Consider the following 22,267-nt stretch of genomic DNA (forward strand, 5'->3'; position numbering starts at 1 on the left):
GCACCTGTGAGCACTGTTTGGGTAGGCAGCATGATTGAGAAAAGTGATGGGAATAGAGAAGTGGTCTTTGTCACAATCTTGTTTTTCCACTTGGAGTAGTAGTAACATCACTACTGTAAGAATGGTTAATGAATATAGTTTCCAGCATTGCTTTTGGGAAAGAAAGAATCCATTTAGCTAAAAGATAACAGCTACAGTTAGATCTTACTTATATTACACTTAACATTATGTAAAAACCAAATAATTGATTTAAGTGAAATTATATTCAGTAAAGTCAATATTGGACCTAAAATACATTTCTATAAAAAAATTAATGGGCTGTTAAGGATTTATGTAGTAATCAAGAATTTAGACTTCAAAATGAAACAGATTTATATAAATCCTAATCTTACAATTTACTAATTTTGTTATAACAAGCATATTTTCTAACCCCTCTAAATCTGTTTTCTTATATAATAAAATGGCCATACATAAATGAATGAATACCACGTTGAATGAATATTAGTAAGTTCTCACTTTATATTGGTTATATGTAAGTAAGAGGCTGGTTTTCTTTTTTTGATACAGCATATTTTTATTTTCCTTACTACTGTTTTAATGCACTTTGATTAAGACTGGTTTTATTATATGATGTTCATTCAGGAGTACCAGTATCACTTTCTCAAGTCTTTTATCTCACTTTCTCTGTCCATACATGGTGTCAAGTGAAAATATTTGTATTGATTAGTATACAGATAATTATACTATTGAACATAAATATCCAACATAGAAAAGCAATACTTTTCTTACTTGAGAAATGTTAGGAGGGTGGTGTAATGTCTTAGAATTGTATCCCCTTAGACTTATATCCCTGTAAAAATCCTTGCTCCTTTTTTTCCCTCAAACTTCATTCACTTTTATTAAGGAGCTGAGAATTGTTGTCCATTTGAGCTGAAGGCTATAAGCAATTACATTATAGATGCTAACTCTGGCTAAGGAAATTACATTCTTCTTGAGGGTATAAACTAGTAAAGATATGCCTATAATACCATATGATAGTCCTTTAGGAATCAGTAAAAGAATTTTTTTGTTGCTGACTGAGGAGTCTCAATCTGTTGATGCATCAGTTGCTTTTTTTAAAATATGTTTTTATTGATTTTTCAGAGAGAAAGGGAGATAGGGATAGAAACATCCATGTGAGAGAGATATATTGATTGGCTGCCTCCTGTACACCCCCTACTGGGGTTCGAGCCTGAAACCTGGGCATGTACCCTGACCAGGAATAAAACTGGGACTTTTCAGTCCATGGAACAATGCTCAGTCCACTGAGCCACACCGGCTGGGCACATCAGTTGATTTTTATGAAGGATGAGTGAAGGTGAGCTAAGTGCAGAGGAAGCATGACATGCTCAAAGGCCTAGATAAAAGCATGGTAACTTCTGAAAAGCAAAAGCCACAACATGAGTGTTAGAAAAATATTGACAAAGAGGGAAGAGAAGGCTGCAATGGAAAGGATAATTCAGGGTATTCAGATCACCAAAAATACTGAATGATATGCTGTATGTAAGAGCTTTGACAGGCATGAAGATTCTAGGGAATAAATGTAGAACTTCAGGTAGGGCTGTGACCTCAAGTTTATGTTTTAGGATAATCACTGAAATATGATGAGATGAAATATGGTTAATGTCTGTTTTTCCCCTAAGATTTTTAAGTTGTCTTTTTATTAAAAACAGGACAGGTAATACGTGTTTCTTGTACATGTTAGTCTCTAGAAATCTCGTTCTTTAGTCATATGCCGTATAGAATTGTTGTGCTTGAGGCAAAACTAATTTAGAAAACCCACACAGGATAAAGAATTGGATTTGGAGCCAAAAGATCTATATCACTATTCCAATTCTGCCTACCAAAACCAGTTTTCTAGGACCTAGGAATGCCAATCTCTGAACCTCTGTTTTCTATAAAAACGAAGGGTAACAATGAAATTAGTAGAAGAATTTGAAAGTTTCCATTACTGTTTTTTATGTCTAGTTCATTTTGGGGTCTGTATATTTGCCAGAGGGTTGTGTGTGAGAGAGAGGTTATGGGCTTTAGGTGCAAACATTGAACTTGTGTTTGTTCTAGCTAAGGCAGGAACTGATCCAAATTCAGCCGCTTGGGCTGCATATTATGCTCACTATTATCAACAGCAAGCACAGCCACCACCTGCAGCTCCCGCTGGTGCACCCACTACAACCCAAACCAATGGACAAGGTAACTATGGTAATAAAACAATTTATTTTTTACTTATAAATGTGAAAACTTTTATTTGGAATTAAATATAAAATGCATGTAATATAAGAAAATTCCTAATATTCAGTTATAGCTTTGGTGAGCAGACTTTTAAAAAATAAGTTATTTTGAAATAATCGCAAACTTGCTAAAAGTTGTAAGATACAGGAATACCCAGATGACCTAGTGGTTAGTGTTTTATCTGCTTACCAACATCCCCATTTTCTTTATTACCCTCTCTATCATGTGACCATGTCCATTATCCTTAGTCTTTGTTAGAACCATTTACAACCAAGCTGTAGAAATGATGCCCCATTATTTCTAAATACTCCTTTCTGTATTACTCCAAAAAATTCATAACATCATACAGCCCTCCACATCAGTTAATCAACATTGATACGTTATTACTGTCCCAGTGCACGATCCTTAATTCAGATTTCACCATTTGCCCCAACAATTTTTATTCTGATCCAGGATCCTATCTGGTAGCATGTTTTTATGAGTTGTCAGGTCTATTCAGTCTTATCAATCAGGAATAACCTTGTCTTTTTCATGTTATAGAGTACAGACCTTTTGTTTTGTGGGATGATAATCAGTCTAGGTCCCTTCAATCTTTTGTCATGAAGATGATGATGTCATGCTCATGAGGTCCTGCTTATGGTATGGCAAGAATACCTCAGAAATGATGATGTGCTCTTGGTGCGTTACATCAAGGGGTCATACAGTCTTGGCCTGTTTCATCCCTGGAGATGGTAACCATGGTGACTTGGTTATATTGGTGTTTGCCAGGTTTCTAGATATAAAATTATCATTTGTCTCTTTGAAATTTATATTTTCTGGAGAGTTATAGTGAGAATATACCACTATTCTTTACCTCATTGGAGTTCTACCAATTGGCCTTTCCCTTCATTGGTTAACACCTGCCTCGTTCAGCTGCAATTATAATGGTAACTTATATCTCCATCATTCATTTTGTATAAGTTGGTATTTTACTATAAGAAGGAGCTTTTTTTCACCTTCCTACTTCTTTATATCAGTATGGATTCCTGTTTTATTCAGTAGGTCATATTTTAGACTATCTGTACTATTTTGATTATCAAAATTGTCTTAGGTCAGGAATACCTTCAAGATGGCTCTTGTATCCTTTTGACATGCCTGCCACTATCTAAGCACTTTCTTACTTTATTGCACCATGAGATGCTCATTTTGTGCTCTCTGGGCCTGCAGCCCTAGAATCAGCCATTTTTCCAAGGAGCCCTGATTCCTTTTATTAGATGATATTTAGAAACGCAGCTCTGTTCATTGCTACTGAGGTATCATTGTTTCTATCTCCTTTCAGTATACAGAGCTGTGTAATTTCCATACATGCACACTTACATAAACCTATATGTATGTGTTTTAAATGTATATATTTTTTTAAACTACATTCAAATTACCTGCAATTACATTCTTGCACTTCCAGGTTCTTTCTAGCTTTTTCCCTTTTCATGCCTGTAAATGGTGAGGGACCTAGGATCCTTGGTGTGTTTTCTTGTTTGACAAGTTAATTTACTTACATGTTCAGTGTAACTACTCTTCCAAATACATAGACCATCTTCTCTGTCCACCAGCTTTGTGCCCCAGTGTACACCAGCAGAGATACCACTGTCACAGCACCTCCCTCCCTCCCTATGGCAGGCCATTTCCAACTCTTCCACTCAAGGAACTGAAGGAAAAGACCTATATTGTCTCTTAAAAACGTTAACTGTTTGCTTGTTTGTTTGTTTGTTTGTTTTTCTTGAACAAGGAGATCAACAGAATCCAGCTCCAGCTGGACAGGTTGATTATACCAAGGCTTGGGAAGAGTACTACAAGAAAATGGGTATGTTCTACATTTCTTTTCTTATACATTTAATTAAATGGAAACATTTCCTAAATATTACTAGAGAGTTGAAGGTTTTGATAAAAGCATGTTTGTATCATGTTTTCATCACTTTGGACTTTCATTGATGAACTTTTAAACTCTTAAGAGAATAATTGAACAAGAATGCATTCCTAAATCACTGAACTTTCAGATGTTTCAAGGTCATTATAAGTAATAATTCTTAAATTTGTGATTACATAACAAGGAACCGTTTTTATTTGTAAATCCATTTGTCAGCCACTTACTAATTGAAACTAAAAATTTTCCTGCTGGCACATACAACATTGAGTGTTACCTACATTTTTATCAAAGACAGTTATCTATGTTACTAGCCAAAATGGCATAGGTTAAATTCTAGAGTGCCAAAGAAAAATTGGTTGTGTGTGGTATTACAGCAGTGTCTCCCATATCTGCAGGAGGTATGTATATACTCCAGGACCCCTAGTGGATGCCTAAAACCAGAGATAGTACTGAACCATATATATACTGTTGACTCCTAAACATACCTGTGATACAGTTAATGTATAAGTTAGGCACAGTAACAGAGTATAAATAATTATAAAATAGAACTATTATGACAATATAAATGAAATAAGGGTTTCTTGAACACAACCACTTACAAAACTGTGCCAGTTAATCTCATAACCAAGACGACTACTAAGTGACTAATGTGCAGGTAGCTCGGGTGGCATATACAGTGTGGATATGCTGGACGAAGGGAGAGGATGTGATGCTCCTTATTGTCGCAGTTCTCAGAACAGCATGCAATTTAAAACATGAATCATTTATTTTTGGGATTTTCCATTTAATATTCCTGACCATGGTTGACTGTGAAATAAGCAGATAAGAAGTAACCTACAGTGAAAGAGGAAGTTACTTAAATGACACTTGCATTTTTGAAAAAGAAAGGCCATTTTCATTTAGTAACTAGAGTACATACTATATGCCAAGCATAATGATAGATGATTGGAATGTGATTGTGAGAATAACAGCTAGAAACCCTGTCCTTCTGATTATTGTATTCTAATGTAAGTGCAGTTGTTAATCAAATACTCTGCAAATATATTAATACAAACTGCTGTGAATGGAAATAACTGTATCTTCACTGACACTTCACATGTACAGATTGAGAAACAGGGGTCACAACTACTAACTGATGGAACCAGAATTTGATCTCTAAAAGGGTCTAAGTCCCCAAGTCTGTCTCCAAAATTTGCTTTTTTCGGGGACCATTTGAAACCTGACATACTTCAGGACAAATAGTTTTGGTTTTTGTTTTGTTTTTTCAGATGCTTATACTCTTAGTCTTCTATAAACAACACAACTTAACCATAGTCAGTTGTCATGAACGAAAGCTAAACAGATAAATTTGCCCATTCATCACTGGTATAGAAAGTATAGATGGTAGAATTTTTTCATAAGATACAGTCTACTTGTGGTTCTCAGTATAAATTTTAATGTTTTCTTTGTCAAAGAACGTTCATAATTTTTTACAGGAAAAAATTTCCGTAGGGTATAATAATCTTTATATATATATATATATATATACCTGGTGATAAGGATTTTTTTTTTTTTTTACACAGCTGATTTCTGTATAAAGGAAAGTGATTTTTCCTGTTAGAATTACTTTCCAAGAAAGTCATGCCACATGTTATTCTTGAGACTATAACAAATTCATTAATTTGGTTTTTGTAAACCCTCACCAGAGGATACTTTCCATTGATTTTTTGATGGAGTGGAAGGGAGGGAGGAAACATCAGTATGAGAGAGACACATATCAATTGCTTGCCTTCTGCACATACCTCAACCAGGGCCGGGAATCAAACCTGAGATCCTTCGGTCCGTGGGCCAACACTAAGCATTGAGCCAGAGCAGTCAAGGCATTAATATGTTTTTTGACCTGGCTTATGTCAGGCAGGTAGGTCTACAACAGCTGAAATTCTGCAAAAAGAAATTAAAAAAAAAAATGTTAACCTCAAAACAATATACTCCAATTAAGTTGATCACATAATTTATTGTTCATACTGGGGTGCTTTTTAGAATGACAGGATGCTTTTAATCATTTGGTGACAACATAGTGTTCAGGATCTCTGGTCACCTTAACTTTTATGAAAAAGCTTCACAATTTTAAAGATTTAAAGAATGTCAAGGTTAAAAATCATTAGGTGCAACTTGTGTTTTCATATGCTAGAGATGTTCCATATATGTATGTACATATATACATATATATTTATATATTATATATATTTGAATCCTCGCCCAAGGATATGTTTTTATTGATTTTTAGGGAGTGGGGGAGCATCAGTGTGACAGTAACATAGATCGATTGCCTTTTGTATGTTTCCCAGCTGGGGATCGAACTCTCATCTGTTTGGTGTAAGGGGCAATGCTCCAATCCACTGAGCTACCTGACTGTTCCTTATTTTGCTAAAAGTGGGTAAAAACAAAGGCCTATTGGTAGACTTAGGTAATTACTGGAGAATGAGTATTATTTCTGTTTTACTGTATTTTGTTTCTTTGTAACATAGCCATTAATAAATTTGCTGTTTAGCCTTTTTACATTTTAGTTGCCCAAAATGAGTGGGTAGGTTGAATGTAACCTTCTGAGTCTTAATACCATTCAAATTTTTATTATGAGTAGATACTTGGCTTTACCTCTCTTTCTGTTTTTCATTTTCTGTCTTTTCCTGCTGACTACTGTGTTAAATTTTAATTTTAGAAATAGCATGCTGGACTGTCTTAAATCCTTTGTGGAGAAAGGTGGTAATAAAAATAACTTCACTAAATAACACCATGTTTGACTGAAGATCTTTCTTAACCCCTACCCCACCTTCTTTTCAGTTGTGTGTTTTTCTGTAGCATAACAGTGATCAGTTAAGTGGGCTGGTTTAGTGATTACCTGTTATCTTAAAGCAGCGGTTCTCAACCTGTGCGTCGCTACCCTTTTGGGGATAGAACGACCCTTTCACAGGGGTCACCTAAGACATAATAGCAAAATTACAGTTATGAAGTAGCAACAAAAATAATTTTATGGTTGGGGATCACTACAACATGAGGAACTGTATTAAAGGGTCGTAGCATTAGGAAGGTTGAGAACCACTATCTTAAAGGAAACAGTGTGAGGTCATCAAGTTTTTAGTGATGGATACAAAGTCGATTTTTTTTCCTATCAAAGTTTTTTTTTTGTAAATGATTGGTTGCTTAACTGCTCTGATTACAAGGTGCATTACTTGTCCTTAAGATCTTTTCAGAATAACCACAGGAGATTGTAAAGCATTAAAGTAATACAGTTCAATCTTTGAGATTTTTTTTTTTTTTAATCCTCACCCAAGGACTTTTTTCCATTTTTGTTCAGATAGAGTGGGAGGGAGAGAGAGAAACATCGACGTGAAAAGGACACATCGAGTGGTTGCCACCCGCATGACCCAACCAGGGCCGGGGACAAACTGCAACCGAGGTACGTGCCCTTAGTGGGAACCGAACCTGGGTCTCTCTGGACCGCAGACCGACGCTCCAACCGCTGAACCAAACCGGCCCCGGTGAATCTTTGAGATTTTAAATGGAAGGAAAGAAAGGAGTAATAGCCCTGCCAGTTTGGCTCAACAGAGTGTTGGCCTGTGGACCAAGGTTGTGGTTTGTCCCTAGCCCTGGTCGGGGTTGTGCAGCAGGCAAGCAATCGATGTGTCTCTTTCACATCAATATTCCTCTCTCTCTCTCTCTCTCTCTCTCTCTCTATCCTTCACCCCCCCCCCTTCCTCTCCCCCCCCCCTTCCTTCCACTCTATCTGAAGATAAATGGAAAAATATTCTCGGGTGAGGATTAACCAAAAAAAAAGGAGTGATAAAATAATCTTTATCTCCAAATCTAACTCCTTTATTTGGAGAAGCTAAGGTTTACTCTTCCGGTGGCAGAGCTAGGATTTCCTAGGAACCTGGACGTCCTGATTCCCAATTCAGTGCCCTCTTCACCAAATGTAGCAAGCAAGCTGTTGAGTTTTTGAAGCCTAATTTCAGCTTTTCCTGTCAAGAACAGAAAATCCCCACTAACACTGTAAACTTGTCATTTGCTTCTTAGTAAATAAACCTCTGTTGAAACATACAGGTTAAGTTTTTAAATTAGTTTTGTTCTCCAAAACAATTCTAAATTTTCTAGGATTCACAGAAATTGAGAGAGAAATTCTTAAAAATGAGATGTTAGAGGGTTAAAGAAGGGAATTTTAAGTCATAGAAGCAATGTCTGGGAGGGTGGTGGATATTTTTGAAGTAAACTCCCTAAGGAAAACAAACAGGATTTCTAAGTAGAGACAGGCAATTCCTGTTTGGAAGACAGTAAGTGAAAGCATTTTGGGAAAAATGTTTGACTTGAGGGAAGGCCCTTATAATGTGGTGGATTTATAACCTTTAACATATGCTACCTAAGCCTAAAATGGGAAAGAGTGGTTGTGGGAAGGATGCTGGTGTCTAGAGATAATTTAGAGTGAAAATCTACTTAAGCAGGCTGGATTTTGCACTGCAATAGAATGTTTCATGTGAGCTGTAGAGTCTTAACTCTCAAGTGAAATGAATATTAAGTGATATTCTACTAAAGTATAAACTAAACTACCTGGCATCAAAACAATTTTGAACTGAGGAAAAGAATAAAGGGAGCAAGTTAAGGACATGTCCAAAAATGGGCAGAGGCACAAGAGGCTAGGAGATGGCTAAGTCATTAAATAGATGAAGATAGGAAGAGTTCTTTCCCTATCAGCTGGGCAAAATGAATCACATTTACCCTTCAGATTGGAAGACAGTGTAATGAGTTTTTCTTCTATGACTTCAAGATTGGAATGTCAAGTGTTAATGGCTTACCATGTGTTTATTTTTAAGGGGTATATTTGGTATTGGGAGACTTTTATTGTTTTTTTTTATTATTATTATTTTTATTACAGATGTTTCTCCTTTTACCCCATTGACACCCTCCTCCCATCCTCCCGCTCCCCCAGTATTGCTGTCTGTGTTCGTTGGTTATGCTTATATGCATAAGTTCTTTGGTTTATCTCTTCCCTCCCCCCCTCTCCTCCTCTGAAGTTAGTCTGAACCCTACTTCTGTGTCTCTGGGTCTGTTTGGGGGAAGGTATTTTTTAGGAAACATTTGCATTTGAAGTATTTTCTTGATGCACCTCCCTGTTTCTATCCTCTTACGTTGGTATTTTGCCTCTAAAATAAGTATCTCTTAAAAATGAGATTTAATTCCTTCTATAAACCTGAAGTGCATATTGTTGCTTCCTTAACCAGGTTTGACCTCAAGTCAGCAGGTTTTTAAGTGTGTAGTTTTTAAAATGTTATGTGGTTTTATTACTTTTGGTACTAGAATATGTGTAAATATTGAACCCTGTCTTGAATTTGCCTAAATTGTGTCTCCCAGTAAAATCAAAATGTTAAACTCATGTTGTTGTTTTTGTTTGTTTTTAATCTGTACCCAAGGAAATTTTTTTCATTGATTTTTAGAGTAGAGGGTAGGCAGAGAAGAAACATCGCATGCGCCCCTACTGGGGCTGGGAATCAAACCATGAGGGCCGATTCTCTAACCAATGAGCCACACTAGCCAGGGCGAGCTCACATTTGTTTTGGAAAAAATTATGGGAAACAAAAATATGACACTTTTGTTTATACTGTCTTGATTTCAGTGTGCTGTTGCCCATAGAAGCGAGGGGGTTAAATTTGTATTCACGCGTTGCTTTTTTTGACCAGTTTTATGATGGTGACAGGCTACTTTGTAAAACAATGTCAAGTATCACTTAACAACAGGGTACTTTCTGAGAAATTTGTCCTTAGGTGATTGCATTGCTGTGTGAACATCATGAGAGTGTACTTACCCAGGCTACGTTGTATACCACCATCACATATGCTGTCTGTTGTTCCTGTGGTGCAAAACTGTATCAAGTTGCCTCGTTGGCAACATCCAGCAAACAAAAACAGCTCTCTGTATGTCTGTGCTCCAGTAGTTTTTGTTGAGCTGTAATTTGTAAAGCCACTATAAACTAAATAAAATTCTGTTCCAATAAAGGAGCTAAATAGAAGACACATTTTCTTTCTCCCCAACTTTTTATTTAAAAAATTTTCATGCCAAGGATTTATATTTTTACCCAGACTCACCATTTTTTTTGAAGTTTGCCATGTGTGCTTTGTGCGCATGTTTTTAGTACCTGAGCTGTTTCAAAGTAAGCTGCAGACTGTTTGCTCTAAATAAATTATTTCAATAGTAGCAACATACAGCCATATTTAAATTTCACTAGTTGTGAGAAAAATGTCTTTTATAGCTGTTAATATGTAGGAGTTTTGGGTTTTTGTTTTTATATATTTTTCTCTTTGTTGAATTTAGAGAGAGAAGAAGGGAGAGAGAGAGAGAAACATTAATGAGAGAGAACATTGATGACTGCCTCCTGTACACCCCCCACTGGGAATCAGGCCCACAACCTGGGCATGTCCCCTGACAAGGAATCGAACCAGCAACCTCTTGGTACATGGGGTTGCTGCTCAACCAGTGAGCCACACCGGCCAGACAGGAGTTTTGTTTTTCATTCATCTTTTTGCTTAAAACCTCTTTGGTAATTGTTCTTTATGTTCTTCATCAGATTATTTTTAATAAAATTGTGTTATAATTTGAACACATTGTATTAAAATTTTAAACATCTTATTAAAAGGTATCTTATAGATTAGTCATATATATAGTTTATAGGTTACTAATCGGGAAACAACTCTTGGCCAGATCTTAAAATACTAGTCTTTAACAGCTTTTAAATGGATTTTTTGATCTCTCAAAAATACTTGTTTCCGCCCTGGCCACTTTTGCTCAGCGGTTAGAGCATCAGCCTGCGGTCCTGAGAGACCCGGGTTCGGTTCTCGCTAAGGGCATGTACCTTGGTTGCAGTTTGTCCCCGGCCCTGGTCGGTCGGCCCTGGTCGGTCGTGCGGGTGGCAGCCACACGATGTGTCCCTTTCACGTCGATGTTACTCTTCCTATCTCTCCCTCCCACTCTACCTGAACAAAAAATGTCCTCGGGTGAGGATAAAAAAAAAAACTTGTTTCTTCCAGTGAGGATTTGCATTTTATTTAAAACCTGTACTGTAACAGATCCAAATGAATAAGAGATTAAAAAAGGAGTGGCCCTACCCACCAGTCACTACCAGGGAACCACAGACTGCTTATATAAAGCACTTTTTTTTCTTTTTAATCTTCTCCCGAGGATATTTTTTTCATTTGTCTTCAGATAGAGTGGGAGGAAGGTAGAGAGAGAAACAGCGATGTGAGAGAGACACATCAATTGGTTGCCTCCCACATGACCCTGACCAGGGCTGGGACCAAACCGCAACCAAGGTACATGCCCTTGATCAGAATTGAATCTGCGACTCATTGGTCTGCTGGCCAACACTCTGACCACTGAGAAAACCAGCCAGGGCTTTTTTTTTTAATCCTCACTTGAGGACACTTGAACATTTTTTGTTCAGATAGAGTGGGAGGAAGAGAGAGAGAGAAACATCGACGTGAAAGGGACACATCCCCACACAACCAACCAGGGCCAGGGACAGACTGCAACTGAGGTATGCGCCCATAGCGGGAACCGGACCCAGGTCTCTCTGGACCGCAGGCTGATGCTCTAACCACTGAGCAAACCCGGCCAGGGCCCCTTGTTTTTTGTTGTTGTTGTTTTTTTTTTTAATTAGCCATGAAGCACTTTTTAAACTCAATTTGGAACATTAATAGTTCATAAATTCTGTAATTGAATCAGCATCATGCCTACATCTTTACCTTTCTAAGTTAAAATTATGTGGGTTTTTTTTTTTGGTTTTTGTTATTAATAGTGATAATTAGTAAAAGACAGAAAGAAAAGACCACTCTAATTTTTTTTAATTACAGAGTAGTTTTCTGACACTGATGAATAACGTAAAACAGGAGCAATTCTGCTCCTCTGCTTTTGTCTTTATAAGCTATACTTACAGTGGATATAATTTTGTATTAAAATTGAGGGGGTTTTTTTTAGGTCAACAAGGGCAGACACAGGATTATTCAAAGGCTTGGGAGGAATATTACAAGAAGCAAGGTATTGTCTTTATTAGAAATGAGATTCTTTTGGGCTTATAATTGTGGTTACAGCAACAAAATTGTTTTGTTTTCTCAAAGGTCAAGCAGTTCCTGCTCCTACTGGTGCTCCACCAGGTGGTCAGCCAGATTATAGTGCAGCCTGGGCTGAGTACTATAGACAACAAGCAGCCTACTATGCCCAGACAAGTCCCCAGGGAATGCCACAGCATCCTCCAGCACCTCAGGTATAATAAATTTGTTGATGTGTTAAAAACTTCAGTCATGTTTTCTGCATGTTTACTGTTTTGTCTGTTTGGGATTATGTTTGCCTTTTTAATTTTTATATGGCAAAGTATAACCTAAATGAAGGACTGTGGTGTACTGTTTGGGTTGTTTTTGTTTTTTATAATGCTTTATGGCATCTGAGTGCTGAACATTTCTACAATGCCTTTGATTTTAAAAATAAATTTTTTTCCCCCAGGGATTTGCAAATCATGCAAGAAGCCATCACCATTTATATTAACCAGTTTTTCTTTCTTAAAGGATTCACTCCTGAGTTAGCTCCATTTAAAGGATTTTCTTTAACTTTTTGTGTATTTCTTATGTATCTCTTCTGCACAGGGCCAATAATAAGAAGTGGACAATACAGTATTTGCTTCATTGTGTGGGGGAAAAATACCTTTGTTAAATATATGGATGCAGACGACTTGATGAAGATCTTAATTTTGTTTTTGGTTTAAAATAGTGGTTTTTTTTTTTTTTTTGAAAATGTACAAAATATCTATCACTACTGATAGGAGGTTAATATTTCTGTGTAGAAATGAAAATTGGTTTGTTTTTAGTATTTTAGTGTAGATGTACACATTCCAGCAAATGTATTTGCAACTATTATGTGGTCAATGCTTTGTGATATAAATGTACTTTTTCAATGTATACTTTCACTTTTAAAATGCCTGTTTTGTGCTTTACAATAAATGATATGAAACCTCCTGTGTCGGTAAGTTGGATATGTGGGTATTTAAAGAATTCATAATTTCTTAGCAATGATAAATTAAGATACATAGACACAAATATATAAGCTTTCCCCATGAAATAGTAATTGAAATTTTAAACACTGGCATGTTTTTTCCCCCTTGCAGTATAGTAATAGATTGGAGGATCTTTTCCATTTATTGTATTTGGCTATTTCAGCACAAGTAACCCTGATATCTTCATTTTTTTTTCCCTTCTGTTTGATTAAAAACTGCATGTGCGTACAATGATCTTTTGGCATACTTCCATTGCATTAACAGTGAAATTTCCTTTTATACATGACCACTGTTTCAGACCTGTACTGCTGCTATAACAGTTAACCTTTCTGTTCTTAATTTGATAATTACTTGATTTCCAAGACTGTTTCAGCATAACTAACTTTAAACAGTTTTCAGATAGTGAATATGAGTAGTCTAATAAGAACAGTTTTTTCATGTAAAGCAACTCTTTCAATGTATACAATATTAGTGTGTTTCTTTCTAAATTTAGGGTAGAAAAGTGAATAGTATGCAAAAAGTATAATAGCTACAGTGCATCTGCCATTGGAACATTATCGGGGTATGGAAATGTTTGAGCTCTTTTCTTTTTTCTTTTTGCAGTATAGATAAGCTTTGTTTTGTAAATGCACAAGTCCAGTCATTGAATCAACTTAATTTTTTTATGTACTTGAAACCATTTTATTACTCTATAACACTCATGCTGAAGTTCTGATATTTTGTTGAAATCCATTGTTTTACTCTGCATATTTGTTGGCTCTTTGCATATTAATATATTAGACTACATGCAAATACAGTCTGTCTTGCCATTGTCTGTTGAAGTGCAGGTTTGATCCAGCCAGTATAGAACTAGCTCTGTAGGGGTGAGGAGGACTGTGCTGTGTATCATCCTTGATTGTGTTCCTTCAAGGAGCATTGCACTGTAAGTACATCAGAATGACAAATTGATGAACTGCAACAGTATCTTTTTGTCAATGTTCCACATAATGTAAATGCCATACTTTGTGTGAATATTATGTTGGAATACAGTGCTGATATTTTGGGAAACCATAACTGCTTCTTAATTTAACATAGAATGATACATAGGTCTGTATTTTTTTTTTAAGTGAGCTTAATGGGTAAGTATTTTTTATATGCTTTAGCTATAGCTAAAGAAAACTGATCATTAAAAAAGTTGAATAGTATTACTCATTGGTGCTCCTAAAATATATTGTTTTTCAGTGTAAAATATGCATATTTTATATATTAATAATGAAAGACTTGAAATGTATCAGACAGAAGTGGTTTTTAGTTTGCAAATATATTAAGCAATGTAGCAGTTTTAACACCATTTCATAAATATATATTAGTTCTTTCATTGGTGGGGAGCACCATTTGTTATTTTGAATATACTGTAAAGGAAGATGTACAAAAACAAATGTTGAGATTACCTAGGGTAGAAAATTAGCAGTCCAGTTCATTGTGGATATTTTGAAATGTTTTTTATTGTAGAGTGACTTCCCTTACCCTTATGTAGATATGGAAATGTAGTTCTAGTTTGAAGTTTAATAGTTAAGGAGTTAGTTAACTTGTTATCTTTAAGAGTAGGGTATTGACATGAACAATTTCAGTAGTTTGCATGATACTGTTTTATAGATGACCTTCTAGGAAAGTAGTGGTACATTTATTAATTAAAGAAATAGTTCAGTTGGATTCAGTATCATAACTCACAAATTGGAGGCTGTTGATTTTGATTCATTTGAAGTTTAAAATCTTTATTAATTGCAAACAGTGCAATTATTTATGCTTCACAGTGCCTTCCCAGACCTTCCACCTTAGGTTCTGCTGCAAAAAGCAACAGGTAAGCACAACCTAAGGACATATATAAATAAATATTTCAGTACATTAATGTTGTCCCTGTGAGGTTTTTGTGGTTGTGTATTCAAAAGCAATCTGCTACTGCTTCCCAAAATGTATTTTGTTATTTATGCTACTATTTCAGTGGAAAGTCTGTAAGTTGTTCAAACAACTGTTTACATTTCTGGGTAATGTTTTTTATTTTAATTTTTTTATTAAAACAAGAAAGAATGATGAGTAGATTGCTGCTATAATTGAATTACATCACACTTTTTGTAATCTTTTCCCAAATACAGAAAAATTGTTAAAATTAGGAAAAGACAATGACATAGATTTTAAGATTTAGGAAGTCACTTGGTCAGAAACTTCAACAGCCTTCACAATCTGTTAAAGATTGACAGGACATTTTCTTTGCCCTCCATAGCTATGGAGTCTTTATTTTTTCTTATTCTTTAATATAGCGATTCAGTAAAGGGCATTATGGGTGAGAGTTTTATGACTTCTTTTTAGACAGCTCGGGTTTTATGACTTTTATATACACTGAAAAAGGAAAAAATTGTAAAGAATACTGGCAGTATGTTTTGGTAAAAGGCATGTGCATCAGTGAAATGGTAACTGTATAGCAAATAACCTTTCATAATCTGTATAGCAATCAGTATTTTTCTGATTTATAATACTTTAATAACTGACGCTGAATTTATTTCATTTTTTGCCAGTTTAAAATGTTTGTGTGTTCTTATAGATGATTTTAACTGGTACATATTTTGAATTAAGATGAATGTTTTAAAGCAGCATCATATCAGTTTTGTTTATTCTATTTCTAAAATGTGCTGATCCTTTTAAAACTCCTGCTTATCTCTACAACAAAGAAAAATATTCAAAAATACTGCCTTCATTTTCACACACAGTGCTGAAGATGCTGCAAGCACCAAATCATAGCTCATAAAATCAGGTCCTGAGATAGTTACCCATAAAGAGGAATCCTTTGAGTGTATGCCATTGGTGAGCCGATGAGCATGGACCATAGAAGGGCTCAATGTAGAAGGTAAAATTGGCGAATCATAATTGAGAAATATGAAATGTATTCCCATACATAATATGGTATAGGGTATAATGTACCTGCTTTTGATCACTTCATTTTAAAGTGCTATTCACTTGCTCTTAAATGTTCCATGAACTGTTAAGTTTCATAAGTTATGTAGTTATTACACCACATTTTTGTTGTGTGTGTGTGTGTGTGTGTGTGTGTGTGTGTGTGTGTTGAGAGTCAATGATAGGTATGTTAAGATTGATAATATAAAGGAGCTCTTTGAACTTCAAGAGCTTGTCAAGTTTGGGTTAGCTGTAGTTTGCATTTTTACGAAAGAAAATATAGATGAATGCTAATAGATATTGGAACATTGTTTCTGTCTCACAAGAATTTTTTATTACCATAAGCCTTCACTGATACTGCAAGCATTTTTTAAATGGCGCTAATCTTAACCTTGAAATAAATGGAAAGCTGAAAAGGTGAGCCAGTTGGTTTGAATGCAATGGATGTTAGGAGTGGTAGTAACAATGTTTAGTTTAGATTGAAATTGAACTGATTTATTTAGCACTTAAAATTTTGACAATGTGTTGTTTTTTTAAGATATTTTAGTATGGTGATACCTAAAATTCGTATGTTTTGATGTTTCTTTTAGAAATGAGACATATGCTTTTATTTTTAATTAATGAAAATGGTTTTAATACTAGTTGTTTATAAACACTGTAAAATATATCCTTAGACAAATACCTTGGTAGTTAATTCATAAGGGTGGGTTTGGTAGGAGTTTCAGTACCTTAGGAGGGAAATAAGAAGGGATAACATTTCATTTGTGTGAAGACTCTGCCAGGAGAATTAGTTCAATGTGCAAAGTTAGCTGTTGTCTAGAATAGGGATGTAGAAATTAGCAATCAATGAGGATGTCTTATTTTATTTCTTGAAAATTCTGCCTCATTTAAAAATGTATTTTAACAAAACCTAAAGATAATTTTGAGTCTGAAAATAACCTTATTTTTGTTTAGTCACTTGAGTTTTATTGCCACAGTATAAATTTCTGAGGGATTTTTTTACATTGGTGCTTCTAAGAAGCAAATAAATCCCAGGGTTTTATTTTCTTCATTTATACCCCTATAGAAACTCTTAAATGTATTTGCACATATATATATATATATATTTTCTTATGCATGCTCGATGCATTTTCGTCCTGAGAAAAGTGTTCTCTACAGAAACTACCCGTGTGTAAAAAGAAGATTGGCTTAAAATGGCTACTGTGATGGGAACAGTGTCTTAGGGAGATGCAGCTTGGACTTGAGGTAAATTGAATACTTTACAAACTGTGGTTTAGAGTTTGCTTTAATTACATTGTATGTGAAAGGACACATGATTGCTGTAATTTTGTATTATGGTTTCCTCAATAAAAAGAAATAAATGTACATTGATGAATAATATAAGGGAGTGTTTTGTCTCTTTTCCAAAATGCTGAGACATTTTTAATAATAGAAGGTACTTTATTATGGGTTTACATTGTAAAATAAAATTGTCTTCCAGAAAATTAAAATATAAAACAACTTGATAATAGAACATGGTAGCTAATATTTACAAACTCATTTTAAAGATCAGAATTTAAAATGGAAGATTGTGCCATTTCCCCCCTAAATCTAATCCTCTTAGATCTTGAAATTATGTTACAAGTGTTTTCTCCTGTATGACTACTAATACAAAGTTTCTCATTGAAATATAATTTGTTCCGGCAAGGCCACAACATAATTTGAGCAGCATATATTACACACATTTGAAAAGTACATTTAATATTATTCTCAACACTCAGAACTCTGTGTGGGCAGTGGTTTGCATCCAGTTTCCTCTGGCATTTGTTTTTTTAAAATCTTTAATTCTTGTGTTTTTCTCCATGCTCCCCTTTTTCCATAAAAAAGACTGATACCCCAGCCCCCTCCTACATCTACTTCAGAAAGACACTGAAACTACAACAACCAAAATGATGTACTAAAGAAAAACTCCCAAATTGATAGGTTCCAAATTCGTTCTCTCAGCTATTTCAGACTAATTTTAGGTGTAAATAGCTCATAGATGGCATTCTTTCATGCAAAATAATGTTGTTTATATTTTTAAACATTGCTGTGAACTTATAGGAAATGCACAGCCTTTGTAATAGATTCTGATATAATATTTGAGTAAATTTCCCACTTTCCCTATTAAATGCACATTAACTTCTGCTTAATATGGTGATGAATCTGGTGCTTATTTGGAAAGGAAGAAGAGAAGATATTCTTCAGATGAGCTTGTGTTGTGAAGACTTTGAAAAGGAATAAGAAGTCAACATGGTAGCACTTCTGGTTTCCTTTTTTGGCCCCGCCACAGAAAAGATGGATGTAAGAAAGTCGGAGAGAGAGAAATAGTTCCAGGCAGAGGGAAAGGAAGCTAGTAGTCATCAGCTAAAAAAGAAGAAGAAAAGTGATTCTTTTTAAAGGAAAAATTTTTAAGTAGAATAAAAAGTATGCGATTTTTAAAAAGTGATTAATTCTTACTTTCAATTGTAAGAATACAGGTACTAGCTGCAGAGCCTTTATTGTTGACCGCTTTACACATATACTCTCCTTCATCTTCTGGGAAAGTTTCTGGTAAATAAAGGCAGTACGTATCCCCTCTTTCAATATATTGATAGTCTTCTCCATCCTGCAACATTTCTCCTTCAAACCACCATGTAATTTCTGGTTTGGGTTCTCCTGTTACTTGAACCGTAAATCTAACAGGCTCACTATCTACAACCGAAGTGTTTTTTAGAGGCTTCTTGAACCATGGAGCTCCTGATCTGGTTTGCTCTTCATCTTCGATAGTAGAGCCATTCATGATGCTACCCTCTTCTTCTTCCTCCTCTTCTCTTTTCTATATTAAAATAAATGCATTCAAGTTGTCAAGTTTACTAAAGCAGCATTTTCAGGATAGTGGGTTATTAACAATCTTGAAGGTAAACATGTTTTTTTTTACCCCCCAAAGTAAATACATTTGTGCACTACTTCACGACAGGGTATGTTCTGAGAAATGCATCATGAGGTGATTTGGTCATTATGTAAACATCACAGAGTACACTTAACACAAACCTAGATGGTGTAACCTGTTGCTCCTAAGCCACAAACTTGTATAGCATGTTACGGTACTGAATAATGTGGGGAATTGTAACACTGGTATTTGGATATGTAAACATAAAAAAGCTACATTAAAGATACAGTATGAAATGTTTGCAAAACATTCCAGTGACTTCTCAAAATGATTTTTTACCCCTCATAAAACTGGTTTTTAAGGGCATCTTTGGAAAATAAAGGATGTGTTTGGTACCTTCTGTAGTGCTGCATCGATTTCCTTTTGTTCAAACTGCATGCGTAGTAACTTCTGTTCTTCAATTCTTCTTTGTTGTTCTTCTTCTCTTGCCTTAGCCATTTGTTCAAATCTAGCTTTCATATTCACTTTATGAGTAAATGGGGCCTCACTCTTTTTTGCAGGTTTTATATCAACATCTTCTTCCTTTAAAAAAGTGGGCCATGAATAAGAATTTCTCATTTTCCAAAAACCACCTTAATAGTTGTGAAGTTGTTGTTTATAATAGGCGTGAAATAACATATTTTGTGTGCATGTTTGTGCTACATTACAGATGAAAATTTTTACTGTCCCTTAATTTGGGGAAAGAAAATTTTATTTGTGAAACATTTCTCTTAACAATTAGAACCCTTTTCTCCCAATGTAAAGATCGTGCAATATCAGTGGAATCCCAGTGTCTTTATTTCTCCAACCATCAGTGCTTGTTGACTGTACTGAATAACAGAAAAGGATGGAGGTGTACTACATATTGTAACAATTAAAATACTCCCTTATTTCCCACTTCATGATTTTCTTTGTTGCCCTACCTAGTGAATAACTGTTTTTCAGATTAATTCCATCCAACAAATTTATTGATGGTCAAATGGCAGAGAAGAGTGCAGGTAGAACAAAAAGGAAAACAACTTGAGAGGCAGTGACGAACTTGGGGAAGTCACTGATGTGAAAAGTGGTTGTGAGTCCTCTAGGGAATCGAGTTGGAAACGAAATAATTAAGATTGAGAGTAATTTAAGAGTAGTGTTTCAGCTGTCAAACTATGAGCCTATAAAATCAATTTGGTGCTGAGATCACTGATGGCCTCAGAGTTTTAGAAGAGTGGATTCATGTAGATATAGTTAATTCATGGTTTCTAAAGTGTTTTAGTCATTTGACAGTTTTGAAACGGCTTTTTGTGGGTCTATCTGGAGATACCACTATATTATATATCACAGAATGAGGAATATTGCTTCAGCATACCACACCCAACTAAATTTTGAAGTAAGCTGTAAAATAGTTTTGTTTTTTTTGGAAGCTTTACATCAGTTTGAGGTATTGCACCTAAGTTCCAGTGAGTGTAAAAGAAGGAATTTGAATATGTTGGATAGTTTTCCTGAATCAGATTTTTATTTTATGTTGGAAAATCATACTTTTTATTGTTGTTATAGTTTTAAAATAGGCTCAAAAATGCATGTTAATGATAAGAATTCCTCCTAAGCTAACTTGGAAAAAGTTATGAACAATCTTTCTGTTATAAGAGCGAGACATTGATTTGCTGTTCCACTTATGTGTGTGCTTTTATTGGTTGATTCTTGTATGTGCTCTGACCAGAGATGGAACCCGCAACTGTGGCATATCGGGATGGCACTCTAACCTCCTGGGCTACCCAGCCAGGACAAATGGTGCCTTTTTTTGAGTCCCTGAAAAGCCAGATTAAACAATGTTACAGGAAGTGTATCTCCTAAGAGAAACACAGTAAATAGAATAACTTTTGTTCTCCAGGTGTATTTGGGCACTGATATCTCAGCACATGAATTTTTAAAAGACAGTATAATTAATAAATTTGAGATAAAAGGGAGCATAGGGATGGTTTTGGCGTATACCTTGTTAGGAAATTTTATATCAAACACTATAAGGCAATTAAGTTGTAAGTACCAAATGAGTGGTCCGTGTTTAAGGGCTACAGGAACTGGAATGTACTTCTTTGATTAGGTAAGGTTACATGAATGAGTGAGTCCTTGAAAGATGTCTGGAATAGAAGACATGTTGAACATTGACATTTTATAAAGGAGAGAACTAGATACATAATCAGAAAGTGTGGCGGTTCTATCACTCTGGTCTAAGGGTCATTGAGATATCTTTAAAAACTTGTGTTAGCACAGTTTTGGCATCGAGTGCAATCAACTGCCAGGATATGGTCAAAGGAATGTCAGCATCCTTCATAGAAAACACCAGGCCATCCTTATGGGTTATAGATCAACCATGTCCTAATCTCATATCCTTTCATACAAAAGAGCCGATCATAGCAATAAAAAGAATCACCACCTCACATATTGTACCGGGCTAGGTATTACTTTTAGCAACAAAAAGGAATTAAGTGCATGCTTATAGAACTTTACAGTGATATGTTTATCTTTCTAAAGAACCAACTGATCTTGTGACCAAACATCCATTAAATATTGGTGTTCTCCAGGGTTTTGTTATTCACCTATAAAGTATCAACTGAAGATGGTTTTATCTTCTGTACTTTATACTACAACCCATAAAAGTTACAATCCCTAGTTCTTGCCTCTCCCCTGAGCTCAGTACCTGTTTCAGTTTGCTTTTACCTTATCCAAATAACAGCTCAAACAGTGTAGTCCCAATGTCCAGAACAGAACCTGGAACATACTAGGTTTTCAAGTAATTTTTCATATGTGAGTCAAAAACCACCTTTAGATTCAGCTATAAAGATGCTAATCTGATATCACTCCATTTTTAAAAAATCCCTCAGTGCAGCCCAATAACTGAAGTTCTTTGATGTGGCATCTACAGCCTTCTGTGATCACCTCGCCTGTACTTGCACTCTGCTTGCCTCGGTAATAATGAATTGCTTATAGTCTTGAGATTTTGCATAGAATTTCTTTTTATTCACAATCTCTGGAGGCCTTCCCACGCCTGTTTTACTAGTTGAATGTCTGATAAAAATGCACTTTTAGAGGAATATTGGTTAAATGCTGCTAAGTATTGCAACACCAATTCTGGCAGAAGAAAATATCTAGGTCCTATTTAAACCAATTTCCATACCCATGGAACTAGTCC

General features: G+C 35.4%; 2 protein-coding genes across 37 annotated transcripts in view; one reads left to right on the plus strand and one right to left on the minus strand.

Annotated features, from left to right (window-relative positions):
- Positions 1-17,546, plus strand: part of FUBP1 (far upstream element binding protein 1) — a 37,617-nt gene extending 20,071 nt beyond the window's left edge. For 4 of the 34 annotated variants that reach the window (XM_036255261.1, XM_036255262.1, XM_036255264.1 and 1 more), the window contains 4 exons: positions 2,101-2,229; positions 4,034-4,108; positions 12,310-12,455; positions 12,832-17,546. In XM_036255261.1, coding sequence (XP_036111154.1) covers positions 2,101-2,229; positions 4,034-4,108; positions 12,310-12,455; positions 12,832-12,840 — 359 coding nt within the window. In that variant the 3' untranslated portion in view covers positions 12,841-17,546. Of the gene's footprint in view, positions 1-2,100; positions 2,239-4,033; positions 4,109-12,169; positions 12,230-12,309; positions 12,456-12,691; positions 12,749-12,831 lie in introns of those variants that run through there. The other 30 variants (XM_036255238.1, XM_036255248.1, XM_036255249.1 and 27 more) reach the window with 23 other exon arrangements.
- Positions 17,547-18,231: 685 nt separating this feature from the next.
- Positions 18,232-22,267, minus strand: part of NEXN (nexilin F-actin binding protein) — a 47,906-nt gene continuing 43,870 nt past the window's right edge. For 2 of the 3 annotated variants that reach the window (XM_036257374.1, XM_036257375.1), the window contains exons 11-13: positions 19,453-19,638; positions 18,645-19,002; positions 18,232-18,551 (exon numbers count right to left, since the gene is read on the minus strand). In XM_036257374.1, the coding sequence (XP_036113267.1) occupies positions 18,538-18,551; positions 18,645-19,002; positions 19,453-19,638 (558 nt within the window). In that variant the 3' untranslated portion in view covers positions 18,232-18,537. Of the gene's footprint in view, positions 18,552-18,633; positions 19,003-19,452; positions 19,639-22,267 lie in introns of those variants that run through there. The other variant, XM_036257376.1, reaches the window with a different exon arrangement.

This window comes from Molossus molossus, unplaced genomic scaffold (assembly GCF_014108415.1).
Source record: "Molossus molossus isolate mMolMol1 unplaced genomic scaffold, mMolMol1.p scaffold_m16_p_12, whole genome shotgun sequence".
Classification (NCBI taxonomy): Eukaryota; Metazoa; Chordata; class Mammalia; order Chiroptera; family Molossidae; genus Molossus; species Molossus molossus.